Consider the following 23625-nt stretch of genomic DNA (forward strand, 5'->3'; position numbering starts at 1 on the left):
CTGCTCCTTATCACCTGCCCTCTATAATTTCTACATTGCTGGCCTGGAGGAGTTTATGGAGCAAATTAGAAGTTTTCCTCCCAAGTTCGGAAAAATTAGTCCCACACCTGTTGTACGCCAATGACTTAGTCCTACTCGACCATACTGAAGTAGGCCTACAAATAAAGTTAAACCGACTACAGGAATATGCAGAGGAAAACAACCTGGAGATCAATATACAAAAAAACAAAATCCTTACCCTACAAAAAAGGCTCTGAAGCAAGGAAAAAGTCCTTTAGATTGCCAGGGTACCATGCTTTAAATATTTAGGGATCTTGATCTCAAGGAGTACAGTGGAGATCAAGATTTCTGAATACCTAGAAAAGAAGGCAGATGCACTTGTGAGTCAAGCATTGATCCTTAATTGCAAATACTTGCTCAAGTCAATCATGGATTTCTATACCGCTAAGGTCATTCTGGCCCTAACCCTATGGTCCTGAGGCTCTTTTTGGATCTACCCCCTAAAGTCTGGGCATTTATAGAGGGGCTTTTTTGGAAAGAAGTTCTTGGTCTACCTCGCTCAATTCCTATTCAGGTTGTCAGAAAGGAACTTGGGCTAAGTTCCTTGAAATAGATATCCCAATGGAAAATGCTCAGCCTGCTCAGGAAATTGAGATATTTAACCCCCCCCCCCCCAAATGTGATCGAGGGGATTATACATGAACTTACAAAGGGCAGCAACAAAACCCTAGCTGCATGGGGGAAACTAATGTGAAAACCTACTCACAGCAACAGAGCGTGCAATCCAAAACCTCTTGACCAACCCGACGAGAACTGGGTTGGATATCCACAATAGAAGAGGTAAACAAGCTGAAACTTCACAGAAATCTGTCAACACAGCCAAGAAAACAAGGAGATTCAATCCTACTTAAAGAAATGCCTAGACTCGAAAATCCACACATTCATGAGAAGATTTAATCTATGCAGGTCTAAGCACATTATAGCACCAAGATCCAAAGAGGAAGCAAGCCACATTTTGTGCAGATTCTGTAATATTGAAGAGTCGAAAGAAACTGTCACCAAATTACCATCAGCCCCGCTTTTAGTTTGGAACGGACTCACTATTTTTACCATTTCCTAGATACAATTCGGACACTCACTGTAGAGGATTGGTGAAGATTTCTACTGAGTGGAACCCAAACCTCAGTGACAATTGCATTGGTGAGATTCTACTGGAACGTTTTGGAGAACCCTAAGCTCGCAGTGAATGGCCAACCTATGTGCATGTAGACTGTACAAAGAAGTAATGGATTCAATTGAAGTAACCCTATGGTGGGTCTGGGGGTATCTTTTTCTAGGTGTGTCAAGCTTTGCTGAAAGTTTAATGTAAACTGAAAATGCAAATTAAATACATTTTTAAAAATACATGAGTTTCGATCCCTGTTGAGATGGATTTCTGAACTCTGACCTGGCGGGCAGAGGTTCAGAAGGCCAGCCTAGTTTCTTGGAACAGGGTAACCTCTGGACAAGCCAGACCAATCAGGGTAGCTATGGCAGGCGGTCAAGACTGAGTCTCAGGAGGAGTGAGGATGACTGAAGGACCTCAATGAGCACACAAACAAAGCAAGGACACTTAAAAATTACTCCAGACAGGTGTTCTATCAAAGATATAGACTCATTTATTACAAGACCTTTGTAACATAGACCATAGCAAAATAATCACAGTAACACCAAGTAAACCAACACAACACTATCAATACAATGTATATACAAGACCATTGGGGACTTAAGGGTTAAATGCACAAAATGTGTCAACAACCTAGTGGGGAAGGAAACAGGCAGTGCAGATAGTCTTTAGGCCCAGTTTAACTTCAACAATACACCTAACTAAGAGCAAGTCTAACTCCTAAGAAGAGAGGAGACGTGTGCTCAATAGAACATGCAATGCCAGTGCACGCGGTTGTGCCAATGGGCAGAATAGGGTCTCTTCATGGGTCTCTAGCAGCTCGGGAAGGTGGATGAGGCGATGCAGAACAAGTTCCCACTATTCAAGGAGTTCCTCCACTTGAAGGCAGCAGCAGAATGGAGTCGCTATTTCGCAATAACAGTGGAAAGGAGAGGGACCCCAGGGGCCATTCGTGCATAAAAATGGGCCCTTGTGCTAGGGGACACCGGTTCGGGGTATGGAGTACTTAACGGTCCCTGACGCAAGCAGACCCAAACTTTGCCTATTCAGTCCACTTTGTAGGTTCGAATGCGGCAAAAAGGACGTCTCGACAGCTTTCAGTTCCTGAGATACAGCGATGATTCACAAACGGGACAGTGGCGATTTCTCTGCTCCGGGTGGATGAATCGACCGAGTTTCACAGCAGCAGGCTTCAGAGGCAAGAGCGTCACAAATGCAGCGGACTTGCAAAGGACGTTGCAGCGGCAGGGCAACACAGTAATCGCGTTTACTCCGGTCCTGGTACACTCGTCTCACTTAAGACCTGGGAACGGCAAGTGTATGAAATTCGGTGTGAGGGTGCCGGGGACACAGAGCTAACAGGGTACCAAGTTTCGAGGGCCTCCTCGAAACAGTGGCGGTGACCGAGCAAAGCAACTGGGTAAGCTGGTCAGTCCACTAGTTGGCCCAGGGACATTTTCGAGAAAGCTTACTTGCAGGGTTTGATGAAGGTGCCGAGAATAGTTGGTCCCACTATTCCATTGGGTTGAAGCGTCTTCGCAGACCTTCTAGGATGACCAGATGCAGAGGGGTCCCACGGGACGACAGCGGGCTCATGTTGCCAAACCTTCCAGCGGGTCACCAGCGGTTCCTCGACTCGGTTTTGTGTTGCAGGATAATTGGATCCTATCCTTTGTTCAGTGAGAACTCGGGACATCGACCTGGTAGTGGTGTTTTCAGCCTCCTCTTAGCCAAAGTACGCTTTGCGCCAAAACGGAGAGGGCCCAATGGGAGATCTGCTCACATACACACACTCCATACGTGGACCAATCACGGATCACAGTGGTCTCAGTAATTCGTGGCACTCCAGACTCTCTGGCACCCAGGATGTGTATTGGAATCAGACGTTCCAGCCCACATCCTGGAGGCATTCACAATGCATGCAGAAGCCCGCGAAAGCATTGGGCTTTGTGGGAAAGTGCATGACCAAATAAGGACTGACCCGGGTCGACTCGACCTGGGGAAGGTGAAGGGGCAAGATGGCCAAAGGACAGGACAAAGAACTTTGTGGCATGGCCATTTTGGAGCCAGGCCACCTATTCATACCAAACGAGGTTAACGTAGTTAACATGGCAGGACAGGGTTAAAAATAATGTGAAAAGATAGCTTCCACCAGTCCTGTCCATGACACATCTGCACAGTTCATAAAAAGTCCAGCGAGAGTATCTAAGCCCTTTGGAAATGACTATAGACCCAAGTGGTATGGTAAGATACATTGCACACTTGTTACATGTTGCACAAAAGTTGCAACATGAGGAAAGGACTGAGGGAAACAAAGTTTCCCAGTACTGACTGTCTTAAGGGCATGTCAGTTTCCCCATAAAAAGTGAGCGAAAGCCCAGAGGAGTGCAGCTGCAGGCTGTGCTTCTCTGGCAAAGTCAGTCAATGGTGTTTAAACAGCACCAAAAAGTTTGGGGGTTGACACATGGTGGGAAAATTACATACAATTATGAAATCTTTCCTAACAATCCCCTACCCTCAAGAGAGTCTTTGCAGGCTTTCCAAGGGAAGCCTGCCAAAAGCAAAAGAGCCATCAACGGCCCCTAACCCAGCTAGTTAGAAGAAGGCTCAAGAAAGGACAAGCGATTGAGAACAGGGCTTAAGAAAGTTCAGCCATCATTTTAGGCTAATGGTGACTCTTGTGTCCCTTACCGCAGCTGCAAAGCCTGCAACAAAAGTTCACATAAATTTGTGTCAAAAGGTAAACTGCCACCAGCCTGTCAGAAGATCACGTCACAGTAACCAAAAAGTTACTGGCGAGTGTAGAAAAGAAAGACCTTGTTTCACCTCAGCACTCCACTTAAGGTGGGGTGTGCTGATCTCGCAAAATAAAATATAGGTGGCACAAAGTGTCCCCTTGACCTTGTAGCATGTGTTAGCGCAGGTAAAAATAAAATGGTAGCTATAGTAATTCCCAGCAACACTGCTCAAAGTGCTGTGTGCAGCAATTGGAAAATGTAGATGTCAGAAAAGTTGTAGGAAAGCAGAATTGCATTAAAAAGTAACAAAAAGAGGTAAAAGGGGTTCCCCGGGTCAGAGTAAAGGGATGTGTGAGTGTGGGAAAAGGTTCTCACTCAATCACTCCAAAAATCCAATAGTCCAGCTGAAAAGTGGAGAGAATTTCACTCAAAAGGGAAAATCTACCTTTCACTCCTCCAAGCAGGGTTGATTTTGGAAATCCATCTTACCAATGACCCACGACAGAAGAGTATCAGCAAGGTAGAGTATCGGCAAGATAAGGGGGGGATCCTCCACCTTATGATCTTGACCAGAAGGGTGTAACCTGGGGGAGCAGCAACTGCACCCAAATGTCCAGCAAGGACAGGCACTCCAACCAGGTAGAAGCATGGCAGAAAGCAAATGGAGAACCCTGGCTGGGATTCCACCAGCACGGAGGAGCCGGATGCACAGCATTGTGGCGTCATGGTCCAGCTAGTATGGCCAAACCTATCTTCCAATAGCTTTCAGTTAAATGTCACGACCAGATCTGAGGAAAGTACCGGGTCTCCCATTGTCGCATTCAGTCAGGGGCTGGTCACACTACAGGCAGCACAGTCTGGTTTTGCCGGTCAGGTAATCCAGCTGATCCTAAGAATCGGGAAGCACACAAGCATGTACGCACTGGATGTAGATTGGGAAGTCTGGAAAACTTTAAAACATTGATTGTGTGTCTTTATGTCATTGTTTTTTCTGTGTCGCTTTTGTGGTATGGGTCTTGTGGCAAGCCAGCAATAGGAGTTGGACCACTGGATATGATTCAAATAGAAGATTTTGTATTAACTTAAATGAAAACCTGCTTAATAAATCTGGCCCCAATGCCACCGTGGGGTTCCCCATCTGAAACTGAAAGCCTAAAGTGCTTGTCAGAACATCTCGTCGGCGCAGTCTGTCCTCAGTCCGAAACCTAATATAACTAACTGCCCCTACCACTTTATACAAATTATACGACCAAAAATAAATGCATGTTAGGCTTAGGATCTTGTAGCTGACCCCTCCTTGCTTAATAATTCTTGAAAAGAAATGTTGCTTGACAGGAAATGTTCAACTCAGTTCTCTGTATTTGGCCTTTGCCAACAGCCTCTTGCACAGAGTCACTTTGAAAGCATGATTCGTTTCTTAATCCTTTTCAAATGAGCTGGCATTCTTTTTCAGTCCTTCACAAACTTTGAAACTTCACTGAAGCAGAAAAAGGCTAAATTTTATCATCCCCTTCCAAATACTTGGGATGCATCTTGATAGCCCCCTTTCCAGGGCCCCTACGCCTTAGGGTTGTAGATGGCACTTGTGTTATGGTCAACCTTCTCTCATGGACCTCCTGGCCTACCTTGTTAACCATGTCCTGGCTTGGTCGCCTTTACTGGGCCCTGTAGCCCCTTGGTTTACACCCTGCTCGAATGTTTCTTCTCCTAGTCTGGGTTAGCATCTGTTATCTTGTTGTTTATATGCATCTCTTGAGGACTTTGGTGACTAGCACATTCATAGACTTCACCCCCTTGGATATCCTGGCATTTTACACTTTCCGAGCTTCATTTCAAGCTTGGCCTCCCACCTCCATTTCTCTGGTCCAAACCATGTGCCTGTTACTCTGTGCTATTCTTCCCTGGGTGGGTCGGTGGCTCTGGGAGTGGCTGTACTCCCTTGCATCAGGCTGCTTTCTGGTGTTTTCCTGCAGCTTCTCGGTGGGGAGAAATTCCTCAGTCTTTACTGCCCCGCAGCATTCTTTTCGCTCGATTGGGGCGGGGAATGGGCCGCTGCCATCCTGTGTTTGAGGGGGTTCTTCGCTCCCCTTGCATTCTGCTCTGTGGCTACGTTCCTCCTTTCTGCACTCCACCTTCGCTGTCCCTTTGCTGCTCCTACCCCAATTGGAAGTAGTCCCAAGACAGTGTTGCCACTAGCAGCCCAGTAAACACCCACACTGCAAAGTTGGCACTGTTAATTCCAGCTGTCCTTATGGCAGTGTCGGAAAGACTGGGAATGAAACCAGCCAATGCTCATTTAAGCTACATCCAAGGGTGATTTTGTGGTCTCAGGAGGAGCCCATGTCAGAATAACAGCTGATTTGACTTTACTTCTTATTACACAAAGGCATGACAAAAATAAAATGGTTGTAAACAGGGCTTCAAGAAGAGGCAATAGTACCCCTCTATAGGCGCATTGAGCTACCAATGCAAATTGCTGGCTGCATTACCACTGTTTGTTGCCTTTATTATTTATTTATTGTTATTTATCTGTTTCTCCTCTGCTTCGCACTTTCCACTTCTCCCCCCTTCCATGCACTTTTCCCCTCCCCACTCTCCCATGCACTTGCGCGTTCTCAATGTCACTGGGCCTAGTAAGTTCGCTGTTTTGTTCTCCCCTCCCTTGCTTTGTCGCGCTCTGAAACACTTGTGTACGAGCGTGATAGAAATAAAATATCAATCAATCAGTGCGGTAAAAGTGGCTGCAACTCATGTGTTGCAAAAACTAAATCACGTCTGTCACCATCCTACTCCACAAGAGACTTTTAGGGTGATAGGTTTCCCTGTAACCAAAAGGGAGTGCTTAAAAAGGACCCTTGCCCCGGTAGCCTTATGGCTACAAAGGGCAGCACATGATAAAAAGCACTGTAGTGATAGGAGGACTTCAGTAAAAGTCCTTCTAGTCACAAAAGAAAAGTACAAATAAACACGGAAGCCAGTGAAATGTTTATAGGGCCCAGAAAGATAGTGGGTCAGAATCCCAAAAATCAAATTCTGCCCCAAGACTCCCTCCCTCACCTGACACCAACCTGCTTTGTTATTAAACACTTCCCCCCCCCCTCATAGGAGTTAAGCCAAACCCATTCTGACAAAAGTATGAAGTGTTGTTTGAAATGGAAACCTGATACCTCTGCTATTTTGATCCTTTGTCACACACCCCACATTTCTCCATCTGTCCTTCACAGCCTAAGCAATGAAAATCATGATGCAGGCAGAGAGTCCATTTAGAGAATCTAGGGTTTGAAATAGTGGTACAAAACCACCAGAAGGAATGCCATCATGGCTCAAAGAATCATCTATTCCAGGAATAGTTTTTTTGTGGGCCTTTCCAGAAAGGGATACTAAATCACAAGTAGTCCTGTAAATTACTCTAGGGAAAATGAGAATTCTTTTTTGCATGTACACTCTGTTCTCGGCACAGATGTCTTACCACTGTGGGATACATGACGCCATAAGACATACATTTATGCAGCACTTAATTTCATGCCACCAGTCCCTACCTCAAAAGAACATCTGTACCACAGAGCATTGTTGCATTTTCAGTTTGTTGCAAAATGATGGCGAAAAACTACTTTTTATGCATTAAGTTTTAAACTACCAGAATATCACATTCTCCTAAGATTGTTTCTTTTTTATGGATGTGTTTTAGGATCAGTTTAACGGATTCTGTTGCGTTTTGTAGATTAACAATATGAAGACTAAATTTAAGGAAACAATTGAAAAGTGTGACAGCCTGGAGCACAAGCTGAATAATCTGGTGAAAGAAAAACAAGCTGTTGAAAGAAAGTAAGTATCTGTGTGCTGGCTCATTCTTTAAAAATAAAGTTTGTAACCTCCTCCTTGAAAAGTAGGCACTATGTTAAATGTTTGTAGCACTTTCAATAAAACAAAACACATCCCACAAACAGGCTATTGACGAACAAGCACAAAGAAGAGGACCCAAGATTGGAGTCCTCCCGTCCCCTGCACACTTTGGGAATACACGGTAAAGGCGTAAAAAAGCAAAAGCAATATAAACAGCAGCACAATGTTTACATCATCACAAATAACAGATTCCACTGTGGTAGGCTGAGGCGTTTCGAGGTTCATCCTCTTCTTCAAAAGCCTTTGTGGAACTGATGTTGAGCATAGTGTAACCAAAACGAAACAGAATGAAAAAAATCTTATTAGATCTAGCCACCTCAAGCTAGTGAAACCTGTAATCTAAGACACATAAGTAGTATATCCATTGTGACAAGGACAATCTATTTATTTGAACCCAATACAAACACTGAGAATCTATGGACCAATGTACATTCTAGCAAATAGCCAAAGATGAGACAAATGTTGCAATATAGTCAGGATATATGTAAAGAAGTCTATTGATCATCTGCAATTAGGGGAGTGGTAAAAGTCAACTACCATGGGGGATCATGGAGTATATATGGCCACTATTGGATTGTAGAGACATAAGAACTAAGAGTAAGAAGGCATCACCTATATGGTTGATTGTATCAGAGCACTTCAGTATGGTGTCCGTATATGTTTAAAACAGGAAACTAGATCCTAGAGAAAGGAGGGTTAAATGCCCAGGATTGCTAAAGGGAAAAGAAAAACGTATATTTTACTAATGGGTAGTAATGGTAGCAAATGTGATAAACCAAAGTAGCATGCAGGACCAGAGAACGTGCAAGTCACTAAGAGCGGAGAAACAATAAAATAAGAACCAAAATGGTGGTGGTTATATAACATTAGCCTACAAAGGAATACTATAGAGATTAATGAATACACCTAAAGTGTATGATCAATAAGTAGAGAACTGTGCTGTGTACAGCTCGAAAATCAGCGGACAAGCAAATCAAAACATCTGGGGCACAACAACAACAGAGAGTGTGTGTGTGTGTGTGTGTCTGTGTGTCTGTGTCTAAAGGGGCTCACTTTCCAGGGTGCAGGCTACCTGTGGATAATATAAGAACAAGCAATCACCTAAAGAGGTGGAGTTGTGTATATCAGGATATTGCCTAAACTTGTAATGAAAAGATAGTAAAATGCGTGTCGTGATGATGTGAAACTGACCTTGTGTCAGCCGGTGGCAGACCCCGGGGCCTCCTATGGCTTAGTGTAGTTCCCAGGTACACAACTAACCGTCCTGGAGTAGCAATCGACTTCAAGGAAGCGGGTGGCAATACGGAAGTAATGACTCTCTGTAACAGGGAATCCGTAGCAAAAGAAGATTTGTGTCAGTATGAAACAGGTAGATGAACAAAATTAATGAATTCGGAAGGGTAGAATGCGTACCTAATTTCTTTGACTTGCGCAGCCGACAGCGTTCTGCAACGAGCACCGTGTCCATGGAGACAAGGGATCGTCGAGAAACTGGTGGTGTTCAAATGCTTACCTAAGTTCACTGCTTAACGCACAACATGTGGGAAAAAATAGATGAGGGACTACATAAGTCACGATCATCTGGCAGACCTCTTGAAGAAGAGTAGGTGTCTAGCAAGCCCAATAGTGACGTATATAAACCGGCATGTGTAGCATGTGGACCACAGTTGGAACTCTGTGTATAAACATTCAGAAAGGGTTTGTGTTCAAAGTACAAACAAGTTCCGTAATTCAGCCAATTAAATACATGTATGAACATAATCATTGAATAAGAACTGTAAACACAGTGCGCTTGCGCATACACATGTGGATCCCGGTTGGAACCACGTGATCAAGCTTACAGCAAGGGCCTCTCGTTTTGTTCAGAGTACCATTAATTACAAGTTCCGTCATTCAGCCAATTGAGTACATGTGTGAACATAATCATTAAATGAAGACTGTAAATACAGTGCGCTTGCACATATACATGGTAAACGAGTCAACAGAGGGTACTGTGCTGCTGACTTAATGCATTTATCATGTAATACTCAAGACAAACCAGATAACTTACAAAGGACATACATTATAGATGTAAGTTATTAAGTGTTCTGAATGAACCTCATATTTGTGTGCCTAGTGCAATCTATTGCAGGTACCATGATTTAACCACATGGATATACATACGACCATCAACATTAAATGAAAACTGTACATATTGTGCGCATGCGCGCCATTACTGTGTTAACAAAGAGAGCTATAAAGTAAACATAATTCGTATCTAAAAAGGTCCTCGCGGTTAACTAGATGGGGTATTCATGGCATATAATATTTTTCCATTGTACATTTGTAAACGAGAGGGTCATCATTTTAATCAGAATGTACATTATTACATAATCCACGGGCTCAACCTGTTATACGATCGAAAATGGACCGCAAGTACTATGTGTCAACTCATTCTATTCTTTGAGGGTGTGTATATATCATACTATTTGGACTGGTGTATGGCTGTCTATACAAGGTCAACGATGCTTCTGCTGTATGGGTGTGCATTGTTCAAATAAAGCAGTTCAAAGATGTTTCTTCATTAAGCCCCAGAGGATATTTTGTGTCCAAAAGGTATATCCAGTACTTTTCTCTTTGAGATAATATCATTGGATAATTAACCCCACGCTGTGGTTTTTTGACAACTTCAATGGCCTGAAATCTCAACTGAGCAATCTGTGTCTGGCGCATGGGCATTTCAAAGCATATATAACGCCTGGTGTCATGCATGTGGCAAAACACTTGATCTTGAACTTTTTACCCGTTTGTGGGTGAGAGATTGTGCCCCCTTTAATCGCTTTATTGCAACTAGTGCAGTTAAGACAAGGGAAGGTACCCATCTTTTTGGTCTGGAGACGTTTTTGCTTATCTTTGTTGGGTCTTTCCGCCTTTACAAGTCTATCTCTGAGGTTCCGGCCTCTCCTGAATGCCATCATCGGAATTCTTGGAAAAAGATTTTTTAGATGTTCATCACTTTGGATAATATTCCAATGTTTCTGTATTGACTTGCTAATCTGAAAGCTTTGTCGCAAATATTTAGAAATATACATTAGAGTAGTTGAGTCGCTTTTCGGTTTTGGTGTCAAGATATCATCCTGTGTTAGGAAGTTGGATCTCATGTTAGCATCCTGTAGAATGTCATCTGGGTATCCTCTTCTTTCAAAGCGTTCAATTAGCTGGGAGCACTCAACATCCAAATCAGCTGGGTCAGATATCCTTTTTAATCTCAATATTTGGCTGTATGGAAGACTCTTCAACATGGGTTTTGGATGAAAGCTGGTAAAGTGTAGCAGGTTGTTGGCATCTGTGGGTTTGTGGTAAATGGTGGTAGTAATATTCCGTTCATGTATCCTCAGTCTGACATCTAGAAAGTGTAAGTACGGTTCTCCGATCTCTATTGTAAATTTAATTTTCAGGGTGTACTGTGTTCATATGAGTCAGGAAGAGGTCCAGCTCTGCTCTCGTGCCACACCAAATCCCAGAGATATCTATGAACTGTTTCCATTGAATGATATTGGTGTACCAAATTGGATTGTTTAAGACATGATCTAGCTCAAATTTGTACATGAAAGAGTTCGCATATACTGGGGCCATAGCAGACCCCATTGATGATCCTGATATTTGGTTGTAAAAAGTTCCTTGGAATCGGAAGTAGCTTTTAAGGATCAGTGTGAGAAGTTCAATGATAAATTCCGGATTGCCTCGAGTATGTTATGAATTTGAGAGGAGTCAGTCGACAGCATTGATGCCTTCATTATGAGGTATCGATGTGTATAAGCTGCATACATCCATGCTAAAAATCAGTCACTCAGAATCAATAGCTGAGATTTCCATCAGGCAATTCAAAATATCTGTGGTGTCTTTGAGGTACGTGGGAATATTCTGAATCAAGGGTTGTAGTAAGCGATCCACATAAATAGCCAGGGTGTCAAAGATGCTATCTGATCCCGCGACTATTGGTCTCAATGGTGGATTCTGGTTGTCTTTATGAATCTTGGTGAGACCATAGAACACAGGTGTTATAGGGTGCTTGTTGGTAAGGTACTGGCTTGTTTTAACACTGATCCATTCATTGTCCAGTGCATTATTAATAGATGTTTCAATTAAGATCTTAATGCTTTGTAGAGGATCACCATTCAGTTGAGTGTATGTTGTGGGATCATTGAGATGTTCCAGGCGTATGTTGGTATAGTACCTTGTATCCATCATAATTATCGCGCCTCCCTTATCTGCCGGTTTGATCGTAACTTCTTCATCCCTTGCTAACATCTCGATGTGTTCGAGTTGGCAGTTCTTAATGTTGACCGGAGATGTTTTCTGGTAATTAATTTGTCTGAAGTCGTTGAGTACTTTTCTCTCAAACATGTCAACGATGGGATTTTGTATTGGTGGGTCAAACAAACTCTTAGGTCATAACTCAAGGGTTTCTTCTATGTCGTCATCTTGTCTTGGCTCACTCTTGAAGAACAGATTTGTTCTTCAAATAAAGATGCGTTACAAGTTGGGACAGATGAAAGGCCTCTATTTAGGATGAACAATTGGTCACTCGAGAGAGGTTTGCTTGAGATGTTAACTAGGTTCTCCGTTATCTGTTCTTTCCCTTTTGTTGTTTTTTTGCCTCTTCTGGTCTTTCTCTTGGTCTTTCTCGTAGGCCTAAAAAAGCCCCAGAGGGTGTTGCAGTTGACCCATGCCTTGTTCAGCCAGTCTATCGGTGTGAGGATCACCAGTTTCACTCTGTGTCGCTGGTGGGTTTTGTCTTGATGCTTGTGGTAGAGGATCCCCTATACTACTACTACTACTGCTGTCACGCCCAGAGTTCTGGGAATTCGAATTTTGTGGTCTATTTCTGTTCAGGTTTCGGTGATGGTGGAACTCCTGCCAAGTATAGACAATGTCATTTAAATAGTCAAAGGTGTCTCGTTTAAACTTTCTTAATTTTCTTTGTTCAATATCAGCTTTGTAGTTATTGAATTTATCGTTGATGTCTTCAAGCAGATCCTTAAGTTCATCGGCTGATTTAAATTCCGATAGCTTGGATTTCAAGGCCTCAATGTCTGTGTCTATGGTGGTTAATGACTTTGATAGTTCTTCTATGGTTAATAGAATGAGGTCAAGGGAGCATTTGTTTAGACTCTGATCCCATTTGGCAACAAATGACTTGCTTTCACTACAAAGGGTTGGTCTAAGATACACCCTTAGACCTCTAGGTACCCTCTGTGACTTTTACGGGCTTATTCATGGAATAAATGTGCGCCGAAAAGGGGAGTGCAAGCAGGAAAATCGCAGCGCAAACATGAAAATCGCAGGGCATGCGTGCCAAAGCCGTGCACATCGATTCATGGAATTCAGTGCTTGTGTAAATCCTGGGATGTGCGCTAAAATCGTGGGTGGCGCACACGTCCACAGGGAAAGCGCACGTAGCGCAGCGCACAGAACAAAAGTGGGCGGAACACAGGGCGTAACACGCGGAATGGGGAACAACACGCAAAAATGTGGGCATTACGGGGGAAGTACAGGAGGTAAATGCTCACAACGCCCACACGCGTGCCAACAACACGTATTCATGGAATCGAACGGGGGAAAGGCGTGCGCCAAAAAAAGACGTGCTAATCCGGAAACACGTACGCTAGCAGGAAGCAGGCTAAGCGGCCCCGCGCAGCATAAAAGTGTGCGCAAACAACAAACAAGCTCAGATGCTACGATGAATATACCGTTCCTCGCAGCAGTGGTTGTGGGACACCGCGGGAGGAGGAGGATAGCCAGGGCCCGCATTTTTTTACCCAGGACCAGCCTTTTTGCGATTCCTGATGACCAGGTGTATGGGAGGTACAGGTTTCCACCACACATAATCCTAGAACTGGTCAGGGAGTGGGAGGATGACCTCACATCACCCACCCTGTGCTCCCAAGCACTGAGCCCCTTGGAAAAGGTGCTGAATGTACTGCACTTCTTGGCTACTGGGTCATTTCAGCAGACAAGTGCCATAGTGGGGGGGGTCACAGGCCATGCAGTCATGCTGCCTACACCAGGTGTTGGCCATCATGACTACACGCCCCTCAGTGCGCAGGCACATATACATGCCCAGAACACCTCAGAAAGGCAGGCTGTGGTCCAGGACTTTTACGGGGTGGCACACTTCCCCAAAGTGCTAGGTGCCATTGATTGCACCCATGTGGCTCTACGTCCTCCCAAGGCCACTGAGCACATATATCTAAACTGCAAGCACTGGCATTCAATCAACGTGCAGGTTGTATGTGATGCCAAGGGAATAATCACTTCAGTATATCCAGGGTCAAGCCATGATAGTTTCATTTTCAGAATGTCACCCCTAAACCGGGACCTGGAAGCTGGGCGGCATGGAGACACATGGCTAATCGGTGAGTATAAATGGCTCTGCACATGCATGCATATCAGAAACTGAGAAATGGGAAAACCCCACTAATGAGAACTATTATCACCTCCCCATGGGACAGTGCCTACTCTCTGAGCACCTACATGATGACCCCAATGCCCCCACATCCCCAACCACATGCACGGCCGCTGTGCATGGGAGGTGAAAGGGCACGTGGTGAGGCAGCCCGTACCCAGCTTTTGGCAAATTACTTCACCTAAAATCCCACCCCTGCGGAATGCACACAGCCCTGGCACATACCAGCTGACAATCAATGATGATGGCAAAAGGGACAGTCAACTGTCACAACCATACCAGCCTGAGATTGTTCACCTGGAAGTGTTACATTGTGTGCATCCCTCAAAGACACCCAATGCTGTGTCACAAAAAGACACACATTCATGCAGCAGGAAAGATTACCTCCTTGCAAAATACCACATCAAAATAGTGCCATATCACCCAACCCCTCCCCATCTCAGCTACCCAACACACCATGTCATGGCATGCAATGTGAAAGCAACTAAATGAATGGAGAACACATGACACAAGTGTCACAAAGTGCAATGTTCCTGATGTAAACAGTCATCAGACAATATGCTCTCAGCAATCAATAAGAAACACCACACATGAACAAATACTTACCAGCAACAGAAAACATCAGTACAGGAAGAAAGCGTGGCAACATAAGACAGGAAAAAATGTAAGTAGTGCAAGTCTCACAACCTGACCAAGGCAGCACATCGACCCCTTCCAACTGCAGAGTGTCGCTGTCAGGCAAATGTGTCAGTGTACTGCATACAACATGAACTGCATCTGCAAAGGAGACGGCCTTCTGAAGACATGAATAACCTACATGTATATAAGGAGAAAGACATGGATGCACAAGCACATATCAATACACCATGCATTGTAGAATCCGACAACAATCCCCACACAGTGGGATGTACACACAGTTATGATTACAGACTTCCCACACAACTCATGGGAGCCCAATGTCACTGTGTAAGTTACTGTCACTTGGTCACACTCTTTGCAAGCCCATGGAAAGGGGAAGCAGGAGGAGTGTGTGTCAGGGAACTAAGCATCTAACCCAAAGACAGGACAAGCCTGCATGTGCCCGGCTGGAATACACAGTGGATGCCCACGGGAGCCGCACAAAGCAACACACTGTAAAAAAAAAAAATGGCCATGTGTGGACTGAGGGGTTGCGGGGGCGGGGCCTGGATGTTGGAGAAAAAAAAATACCTCCATGGGCTCATGGCCTGCACGGCTACGCTACAGTGGGGGAACTGCCGTCGCTCTCTTCACCCTCTGCTGCTACATCAGGAGGTGGCAGTGATATGGGAGGCAGCCCACGCAAAGCCCTGGTATGGTCCTCTGTGGCAGCAAGCATGCGGGTCTGGAAGGTTTGGTTCTGCAGGATGATGGTACGTAGATCCCCATGCAGCACCTCGGGGATTGCCTGCATTTCTGCCTGCATGGCTTCGCGTGATGCCCGGATCTCCGCACGGGTTGCCTGGAGCTCAGCTGAGAGTGAACGTGTGAGCTGCTCCAGCTGCTGTTCTGACCTAAAATTCCGGGAAGCCTCAAGTTCACCCAGAGTATCTCTGAGGAACCAGTTTTCTAACCTCAGGGCTTCCCTGTGGGCCTGTGACTCTACAGATATGACTTCGCGCAGAGCCTCCAGTCCAGCCCGTCGGTTCTTGTTGGACGCCAACATGTCCTCCCTTTGTGAGTTGCAAATGGAGTCTGTTGCCTGCTACTGGAGCTCCACCGGCCCTTCAGGGGGGGAGAATGGAAGTGGCCACCCTATCCATTGCCTGAGCCATCATTTCACACGATGCTCCCTGTTGTGCTGCAATACTGTAGATGGAGTTCTCCCACACTGTATTGCCTGGTGGCGCATTGCCACCGTGTTGACGGGCACCACACCGGTTTGGAGCAAGGCGATCTGCACCTTGCTGTGCTGGCACTGCCTGAGGCTGCAGTACTGCATTCCTCCTTTGATCTGCTGACCCAGGAACACGAGCAAATATTGTGGAGTGTGACCCTGCATCCGTAACCGCCACAGGCGGACTTTCCAACACTGACATTACCATAGAGGGGTCTACCCCCGTTGTAGGTGGGTTGGACAGAACAGCATCCCTGCCAGAAACACTCACCTGCCATGGCACATATATCACACTGTCCGATTCAACACCTGATTCATAGAGGTCTCCGGAGGTGTACCCAGAGACACCCGTGGACAGTATGGTCTGCAGGAGGATTGGGTTTTCACCCACCACCACCCCACGTCCTCCACTGGTGCCCGGTTGTGGCTGAGATCCCTCCTGGGTCTGCACCATCCCCTCCTCCTCAACAGCATCAAGTGCCTCATCATCTGCAAAAACATGAAAGACAACAAATGGAAACAGGCATGAGCACGATAGCACACACATAGGCCTGACGAGACCGAGATCCAGTACATAAATTGCACATGTACCCACATGAATATAACTCTGGCATGCATGCACTGTCAATGAGTTGGAAGGGGAGGCAAAAAGCACACACTGAGTACTCCAAGATGGAAAAGCAACACATGTGCAGCATGCTGGATCGCACTGGCAGCGCACATTAGCCTGTGAGTGGCATGTCCAATACACATACATGACACATGCCATCACACAGATGTCACATAGCATAGCCATGGTACATTTGACAACTACAGCCATATGGTAGTGAATGAGTACTGTCACCCATCCATGTGAGATGGAGATGATGAGATGAAACATGCAAAACAGTGTGACAAAATACGCATGTGCCACACGCTGCAACACATCCAGTGTTCAATTACACTGTGATGGCAGGCAGATGGATACATCAATGGTTGGTCACTTCAACATGACAGAAGACAACATTCATGTTTTACATTCGGACAGGGCCCAAAAATGATTGTGTGCAAGCCATTACTCAATCAGCCTGAATTGTTAAATCATTCCCATAAAAAATAAATGTGGGCCATTGTGGGGTGTAATCTATGACAGAAGCATGTCCCATATGTGGCAGTAGGGCAGAAAAATGTGTCGTGAAAATGGCAAGGATTGAAACAATCAGGCTGAATGAACAGGAACATTTTTTGAACAATGTTGTTGCAAGATGACAGTTGAAGGGCAACTGCAGTAATCTGGTGCAAATTGTCTAATGTGGTCAGAAGGGATACTGTCATACCCAAAACCAAGGCCGGGGAATGGTTTGGAGAAACCACATGGGTGACCCATACCAGTCATGACTACACACCCTCACCTGGCACTCAGTCAGAACACATCACCCAAGCAACATACACATGGATTACACACGCATGCATGGGCACTCACCGGACAATGCTTCAAGATCTGGTAGGTCTCCCACGCCTCGGATCTGTTCCTCTGTGACAAAGGGTCCAGTGACAGACTCGTGTTCAGTGAGTTGGTAGTCCTCTGGTGGAGACCCACCGCCAGTCACCAGAGTAGAGGCATGATTGGAAGCCAGCTTGTTCTTTGCTCTGCGTTTCAGGTCATTCCACCGCTTGTAGCAATCATCAGCTGTGTGCCTCACAAATCCAAGGGCACCAATGTGGTCCGCAATGGTCTGCCAGTGGGCCCTACGTTGAGCAGGCGTAGTCTTGCACCCTGCAGTCACCACCATTTTGCGGCTATGTGCCAACACATAGGCCACAAGTGCATTTAGAAGAGCACCCTTCTTCTTGGAAGGTGGTGCGGATCCTGAGTGGCTTATGCCGCTCTGGTTGGTAGGGGCAGAAGCGCAGTTGGACTGGGTACTGTATGTTTGCGAAGGCACAATGACCAAAGGTCTCGGTGCAGGCATTGGCTGCATGGTGATGTTGGCAGGACCAACGTCTGTGTGATGGACTTGGACCGACACTGTCCCGGCTGGGAGACTCGGAGCTGGGGTGGATTGAGCTGCAGCTGCCCCTGCAGCCTCCTCACCCTGGCTACTTGGGGCAGCAGATGACATTGCTGCCCCAGATCCACGTGGCCTGGTGAAAGCAACTTTCACCGCCACACGTGGCTTGGACTTGGTGACCTGGAAGTCAGCCTGGGAGTCATCCTTTGACGGTTCAGTAGACAATATGTGCCGGTTTAAGAAGGGCTGAGCTGGGATGGTGTCAGCTACATTTCCCACAACATTGGGGGAGGGGGACATAGGTGGTCCCGATTGGTCCTCCACACACTGGCCTCTTGGGGCACCCTGCACATCCTGGCCACGTCCCCTACCGCGCCCACCTTTTGGAGGTCGGCCACCTTTCCCTCCCTTACTGCTTGGTCACCTCCCAACCATGGCACTGATGTTGTTGTGCGTATGGGAGTTGCAGTAAACAATTGTCCTGGGTAATTGGGGTACAAGGGGTAGGGTACTAGATGGAATTCGTACCCTAGTGCTCTAGCAAGGCTGTCTGTGACCCTGAGGGAAGATGACGGGTCACGCAATGCACAGGCACCCCAAAAACAAAAGTAAACGTGCACGCAACCCGTGGTAGACCACGTGCATGGAAAAATGAACCCGCACTACGCTGTGGCACCCAGAAACACAAAAATAAGCGTATGCGTGTTCCACGCATCCTACAATGACCTCTGAAGGGGTACGCGACACACGGGGGCAACCACAGTTGGTAAATACGTGTGCCACTCACCGTCTGCCTGGAAAAACAATGTGAAAAAAAAGCGCGTGTGCGCGTTGGCACACCCCCGCCAAAAGAAGAAATGAATGCAGTCTGAGGAAACGGGGAGTACGAACTGGAACCGTTGTGAAGTAATCGCGTGTGAACCGACAAGAAGTACAAGAATCACCCGCTCGCTCCCCACAAAAAGCACGTACAAGAAAATGGCCTCCTACACGTACCTTTTTAAGCCAGCCCACACATGAGACGTCACTTAGGCGCCTACGCGCTAATGGCCTTTCCTCCAATCACACGCAGTGACACCCGGACGTGCAGTTTTTTCACGTGTACAGTAAACATGCACCCGTGTTGTGGGAAACGCCCGTGCGTGTAACGTCACAGGCGCGCTTACGCGCTAAGGGCCTTTCCTCGAATTACACTCTAACGTGCTGTTTTTTCACGTGCCAAATCACTCCTTATCAAGCTGGCCACACAACAACACACGGAAGACCACGCTCCTGCCCTGAAGGCCGAATTACTGCCCCCCAGAGCCCCGATCACGCTCCCACCTCCCACCTGACATCTGCTGCTGCCTGCCTGCTGGCCACTTGCCCTGCTATTTGGTGCCTGCATGTCAGCCATCTGCAGGGGCCCAGTTGCTGTGACCACCCCTGCTGGAACAGAAGACTCCCGACTTGAGTACCATCTTGCTCCACATCCCAGCCCCAGGACCCAGTTGCCCACCCACACCTGCCTCGGGGGTTGCCATGTCGGACACACCGCCATCTGGCACCACTGGCAACCCCCAGCCAGAGAGGCAGAGGGCTACCAGCTTCAGTGCTGCAGAAGTTGGTATCCTAGTGGTGCAAGTCCTGGGGCATGATGATGCCCTCTTTGGCAGTTCACACGCCGACAATGAAGGACGGAAGAGGATCTGGGTGGACATCGTGGCTGCCATCAACGTGGAGGATGTGGCAGCCCGCGACTTGAAACACGTCCAGAAGCGCTGGGAGGACTTCAGGTCCAGGACCCTCAGCAAGGCCCGGCGTCTCCTTAAGGCAGAGCATGCAAAGGGCGCCGGGTCCGCCTTACCAACATGCAGATGAGGGTCCTGTAATGCATAGATCCAGCGCTCCACCTCCAGGTCCTTGGGAGGCAGACCCGTCCGGAGTCGAGCAGTAAGTGTGCATGCGTACTGATTGGATGCTGTGCATGTTGAGGTGTGGCAGGTGTGTGCAGGTTGCACATGTCTTGGATGGCCCATGTATGGATGTGTATGTACAGGGACATGAACCTGCCGCATGAGTCCAGTCATGTGAGGCACATCAACGGTGTATGTGTACAAAAGCATTATGGCCAAATGCATATTGGGGTGCACACATGTTGACATCTGTGTATGTACCATGGCATGGTTGGGGTGTGACACATGGATGCAGGTTCCACCTTCATGTACGTGCATGGTGTACATGTGTCTCTGAGGGTATTTGACATGTGTGCCACTGTGATACACCATGGATGCATGTGACACTGACATGTAGGAGGCTGATTGGCAGATGTGACATGGATGCCGAGGATTTCACTGCAACAGGTGGTGTAGATATACAGATGCATGTACGTCTGGTGGCGTGTGTGCATGTGTTTGCCAATCCCTGTGTTGCATGTGACGTCAGGCTAACCTTCGGATGGTCATGGTGTTGTATGTGTATGGATGTTGCTGGCTGCTGCAACATTCCTGTTCATTTGCGCGTGTGTGTTGCTAGAAATGATGTATGTTGGGGAGTGTGATGCCACGTGTGAAGTTTGAGACTGCCACTCATCTGCAACTGTCATGTGTGTATCAGACCATTGTACAGTGCCCTGATGCCTGTGTTCTGTCTCTCCCTGTCTGCAGCTTCAACTGATGGAGAGGGTGCTTTGGAGCACACAGGCAGGGATCCCACAGCCAGCCGGCGAGGCAAGGCCCAGCTCCCCTCCCAGGTTGCCATCTCGTCGGGGAGTGAGGAGTCTGGTGCCGCCTCCATGGCCACAGCTGCCGGGGGTTTGCCCACGAGGCGGAGGTCGGAGGTGGACTCCTCGGCAGCAGAAGGGGCGGCCGAGACCTCACAGGGGCCTACGGAGGAAGATGGCACGGAGTCATCCAGGTTGGTGGGGGGGTTTGGTTGAGGAGGAGGCCGTGGAAGTCACACACACAGGGCCTGGAGGGGGGGGGGGAATTCCACTGGTGCGGTCCAGGGGAAGGAACAGGAGGCAGCACAGGCCACCGCGGAGGTGCCTGTGTGTAATCCTGTTCCCGATCCTGTGACTGCATCATCCGGCACCAGAAGGGATGCCTTCGTCCAGACCCGTTTTCAGGGAGGGAATAGCAGCACAACAACTGGCCTTCCTCTCCCTGCAGACGTGCCAATCCGGGACCGGCTTGAGCCTGTCGTTGGGTGGGGTTGCGTTGCGTGTTCGTGCCATACGGAATGACGTGTGGGGTTCTCGCGAGGACAGGCACGTCATTTCGAATGTCTCGAAGACCGCGTCAACCTACTGGGCGGGGTCACCAGTGCTGGGTTCCTCCGTGTACTGGACCTTCTGCCGACCCCCTCCTCAACTGAACTCCCTATGCGCCGGTCGTCCTCCATGCCATCTTCCTGCTCAAGTGTCACCCGGGCACCTTGTGGAGCTGTCCCTGACCCAGGGGCCAGGCTGGTGGAGGACACATCCCTGCCACAGTCGGGAGTCGGAGGTCCAGCAGGGGTGGCCACCCCAACAACTGGACCCCAGCAGCTGAATGACATGCAGGCAACAACAGGCAGGGCACATGCACGGCAGCATCAGGCTCAAGTTGGGAGTGATGATGTCTCGGGGCCAACAACATCAGAGGGGCAGGCATCGGCCAGAGGGCAGGAGGACCCTGGATTGCAAGTGTCTTCCGTGTGGCAGCGGTTGGGCCAGGCCATAGATGCGGAGCGGGGGCGGGCGGAAAAGGCACGCCTCGCAATGGTCAGGGCGGAGAACTCCATGCGCAGGGCGCTGAGGCGGGCCGAGTGCCTCGAGGCAATTCGCAAGGAGTTGGAGTTGAACATGGCATTGTCCCTGCGAAACATCGGGGACATGGAAGAGGCCTGCCTCCAGGACATAGACCAGGAGTTGGATGATGCCCTGGCCCGGGAAATCGGAAAGTGAGCCGTCGGACTAGCCTGCCCCCATTGTATATAGTTTGTAGTGTTAGGTTTCATTTTCCTCTATTTTGGGGTGATTGGACTATGCCCCACACTTTTGTATATAGTTCTTTTCTTAGGTAGTTTTTTGATAGGTTTCATTTCTTTCGTTGGGCTCATGGACCCTGGATGAAATCGGTGTACATAGTTGAACAGTGGATTTATGAGAGGATTTTATTTTTGTAAATCACCATGGATCAATGGATTTTACAATTTACGTTTCCTTTGAATTTGATACATTTTCTTTTTGATCACTTTGGATTGGTTCTTCATATGTTTTTTAAATTCTGTTTTGGGCATGCATTTCATGTTTGAAATATTTTTCATGTTTTCATTTCGTTCATAATACATTGTTATTTCTTACTTCCATGTGTGGTATTTGCTCATATGAGAGAGAGAGAGAGAGAGAGAGAGATATATATATATATATATATATATATATATATATATATATATATTTCTGAGGCTTGTGGAATCTGCTTAGATCACATGCTGTGCATAGGCCGACATCTAGTGGAAGCTGCGGAGTATTACAGTTTGTTTTTCGAAAGTCGAAAATGGGCGTCGACACAGGGCGTGCCAGTAATACTATCCCTAGTGTGACGTCCACTGTACCCATGATCCCTCACGCGTCTAGGATCCCCAGATTGTTTTTTTCCGCCATTCTGGTAGGAAGCACTTCATCGGAGTTCCCTGGCTTTGCCATATTTGCACTTAAAATAATTCTAATTTGCCCCGTTTTGTCACCCTTACGTCGATCAGCATCTCGACGCAGAACCGGGGAGGAGATCAACGTCGAAACCCGATGGATTGGGCCTTGAGGCTTCCGCCTCGGCTCGGGCCTGGGCCGCTGGCCTCGGCCCTACAAGTAGGGAGAGTGGGGGGTGGTACACTTCCACACTCGGTTATAGACACCTTCTTACCTACACACACTTGCCCGCTGCCCACAGGCGCGTATGGAGGGTACGCCCTTTCAGTTTTGCCCCAAGTGTAATAAGAAATACCCTTGGGTAGATAAGCACGCTACGTGCAACCTTTGCCTGCCCAGAGACCACCCCGAGGCGGGTTGCAGGGCCTGTAGCAGGTTTAAGCCCAAAGCTCTTAAGGACCGCTCCACCAAGCGTTGGGCCCACCACGCCAAGCTAGCAGCTATGGAGGCGGAGGGTACCTTCAGCGACGGCAGCGACGCCGGACTTTCGGACGGCGAGGGCACCAAGGCGTCGAAAGACAGCCTAACGCACGTCCCCGGCCTCGGAAGGTCGTCCGTCCCGGCGACTATGGGGAAGTCCCCCGGCGACAAGAGCGTTACACATACACACGCTAAACACAAAAAAGCCACCCGAGATTCGACGTCGTCGAAACCTCGGAAAGAGGCACAGAAGGAGCGGTCCGAAAGGACGTCCTCTGGGCGGTCCCGGTCGAGGTCGCCGCACGACGTCAGGCAAGCCTCCACACTTGCACATAGTGCCTCGCCCATTAACATCACGGAAGATCACTCGTCCGGAGACGAACACGGCTTCCATCCCCAGCCTGCACCCCAGGGAAAGGGTACATCACTTGGGAGT

At 47.6% G+C, this 23625-nt stretch overlaps 1 protein-coding gene across 1 annotated transcript in view; it reads left to right on the top strand.

Moving 5' to 3' along the window:
- Positions 1 to 23625, top strand: part of BRAP (BRCA1 associated protein) — a 525360-nt gene that overhangs the window by 414531 nt on the left and 87204 nt on the right. The window contains exon 11 of the mRNA XM_069619516.1: positions 7625 to 7728. Within this exon, the coding sequence (XP_069475617.1) occupies positions 7625 to 7728 (104 nt within the window). The remainder of the gene's footprint in view (positions 1 to 7624; positions 7729 to 23625) is intronic.

Source organism: Ambystoma mexicanum, chromosome 10 (genome assembly GCF_040938575.1).
Source record: "Ambystoma mexicanum isolate Mex_15411 chromosome 10, UKY_AmexF1_1, whole genome shotgun sequence".
In the NCBI taxonomy this organism is placed as follows: Eukaryota; Metazoa; Chordata; class Amphibia; order Caudata; family Ambystomatidae; genus Ambystoma; species Ambystoma mexicanum.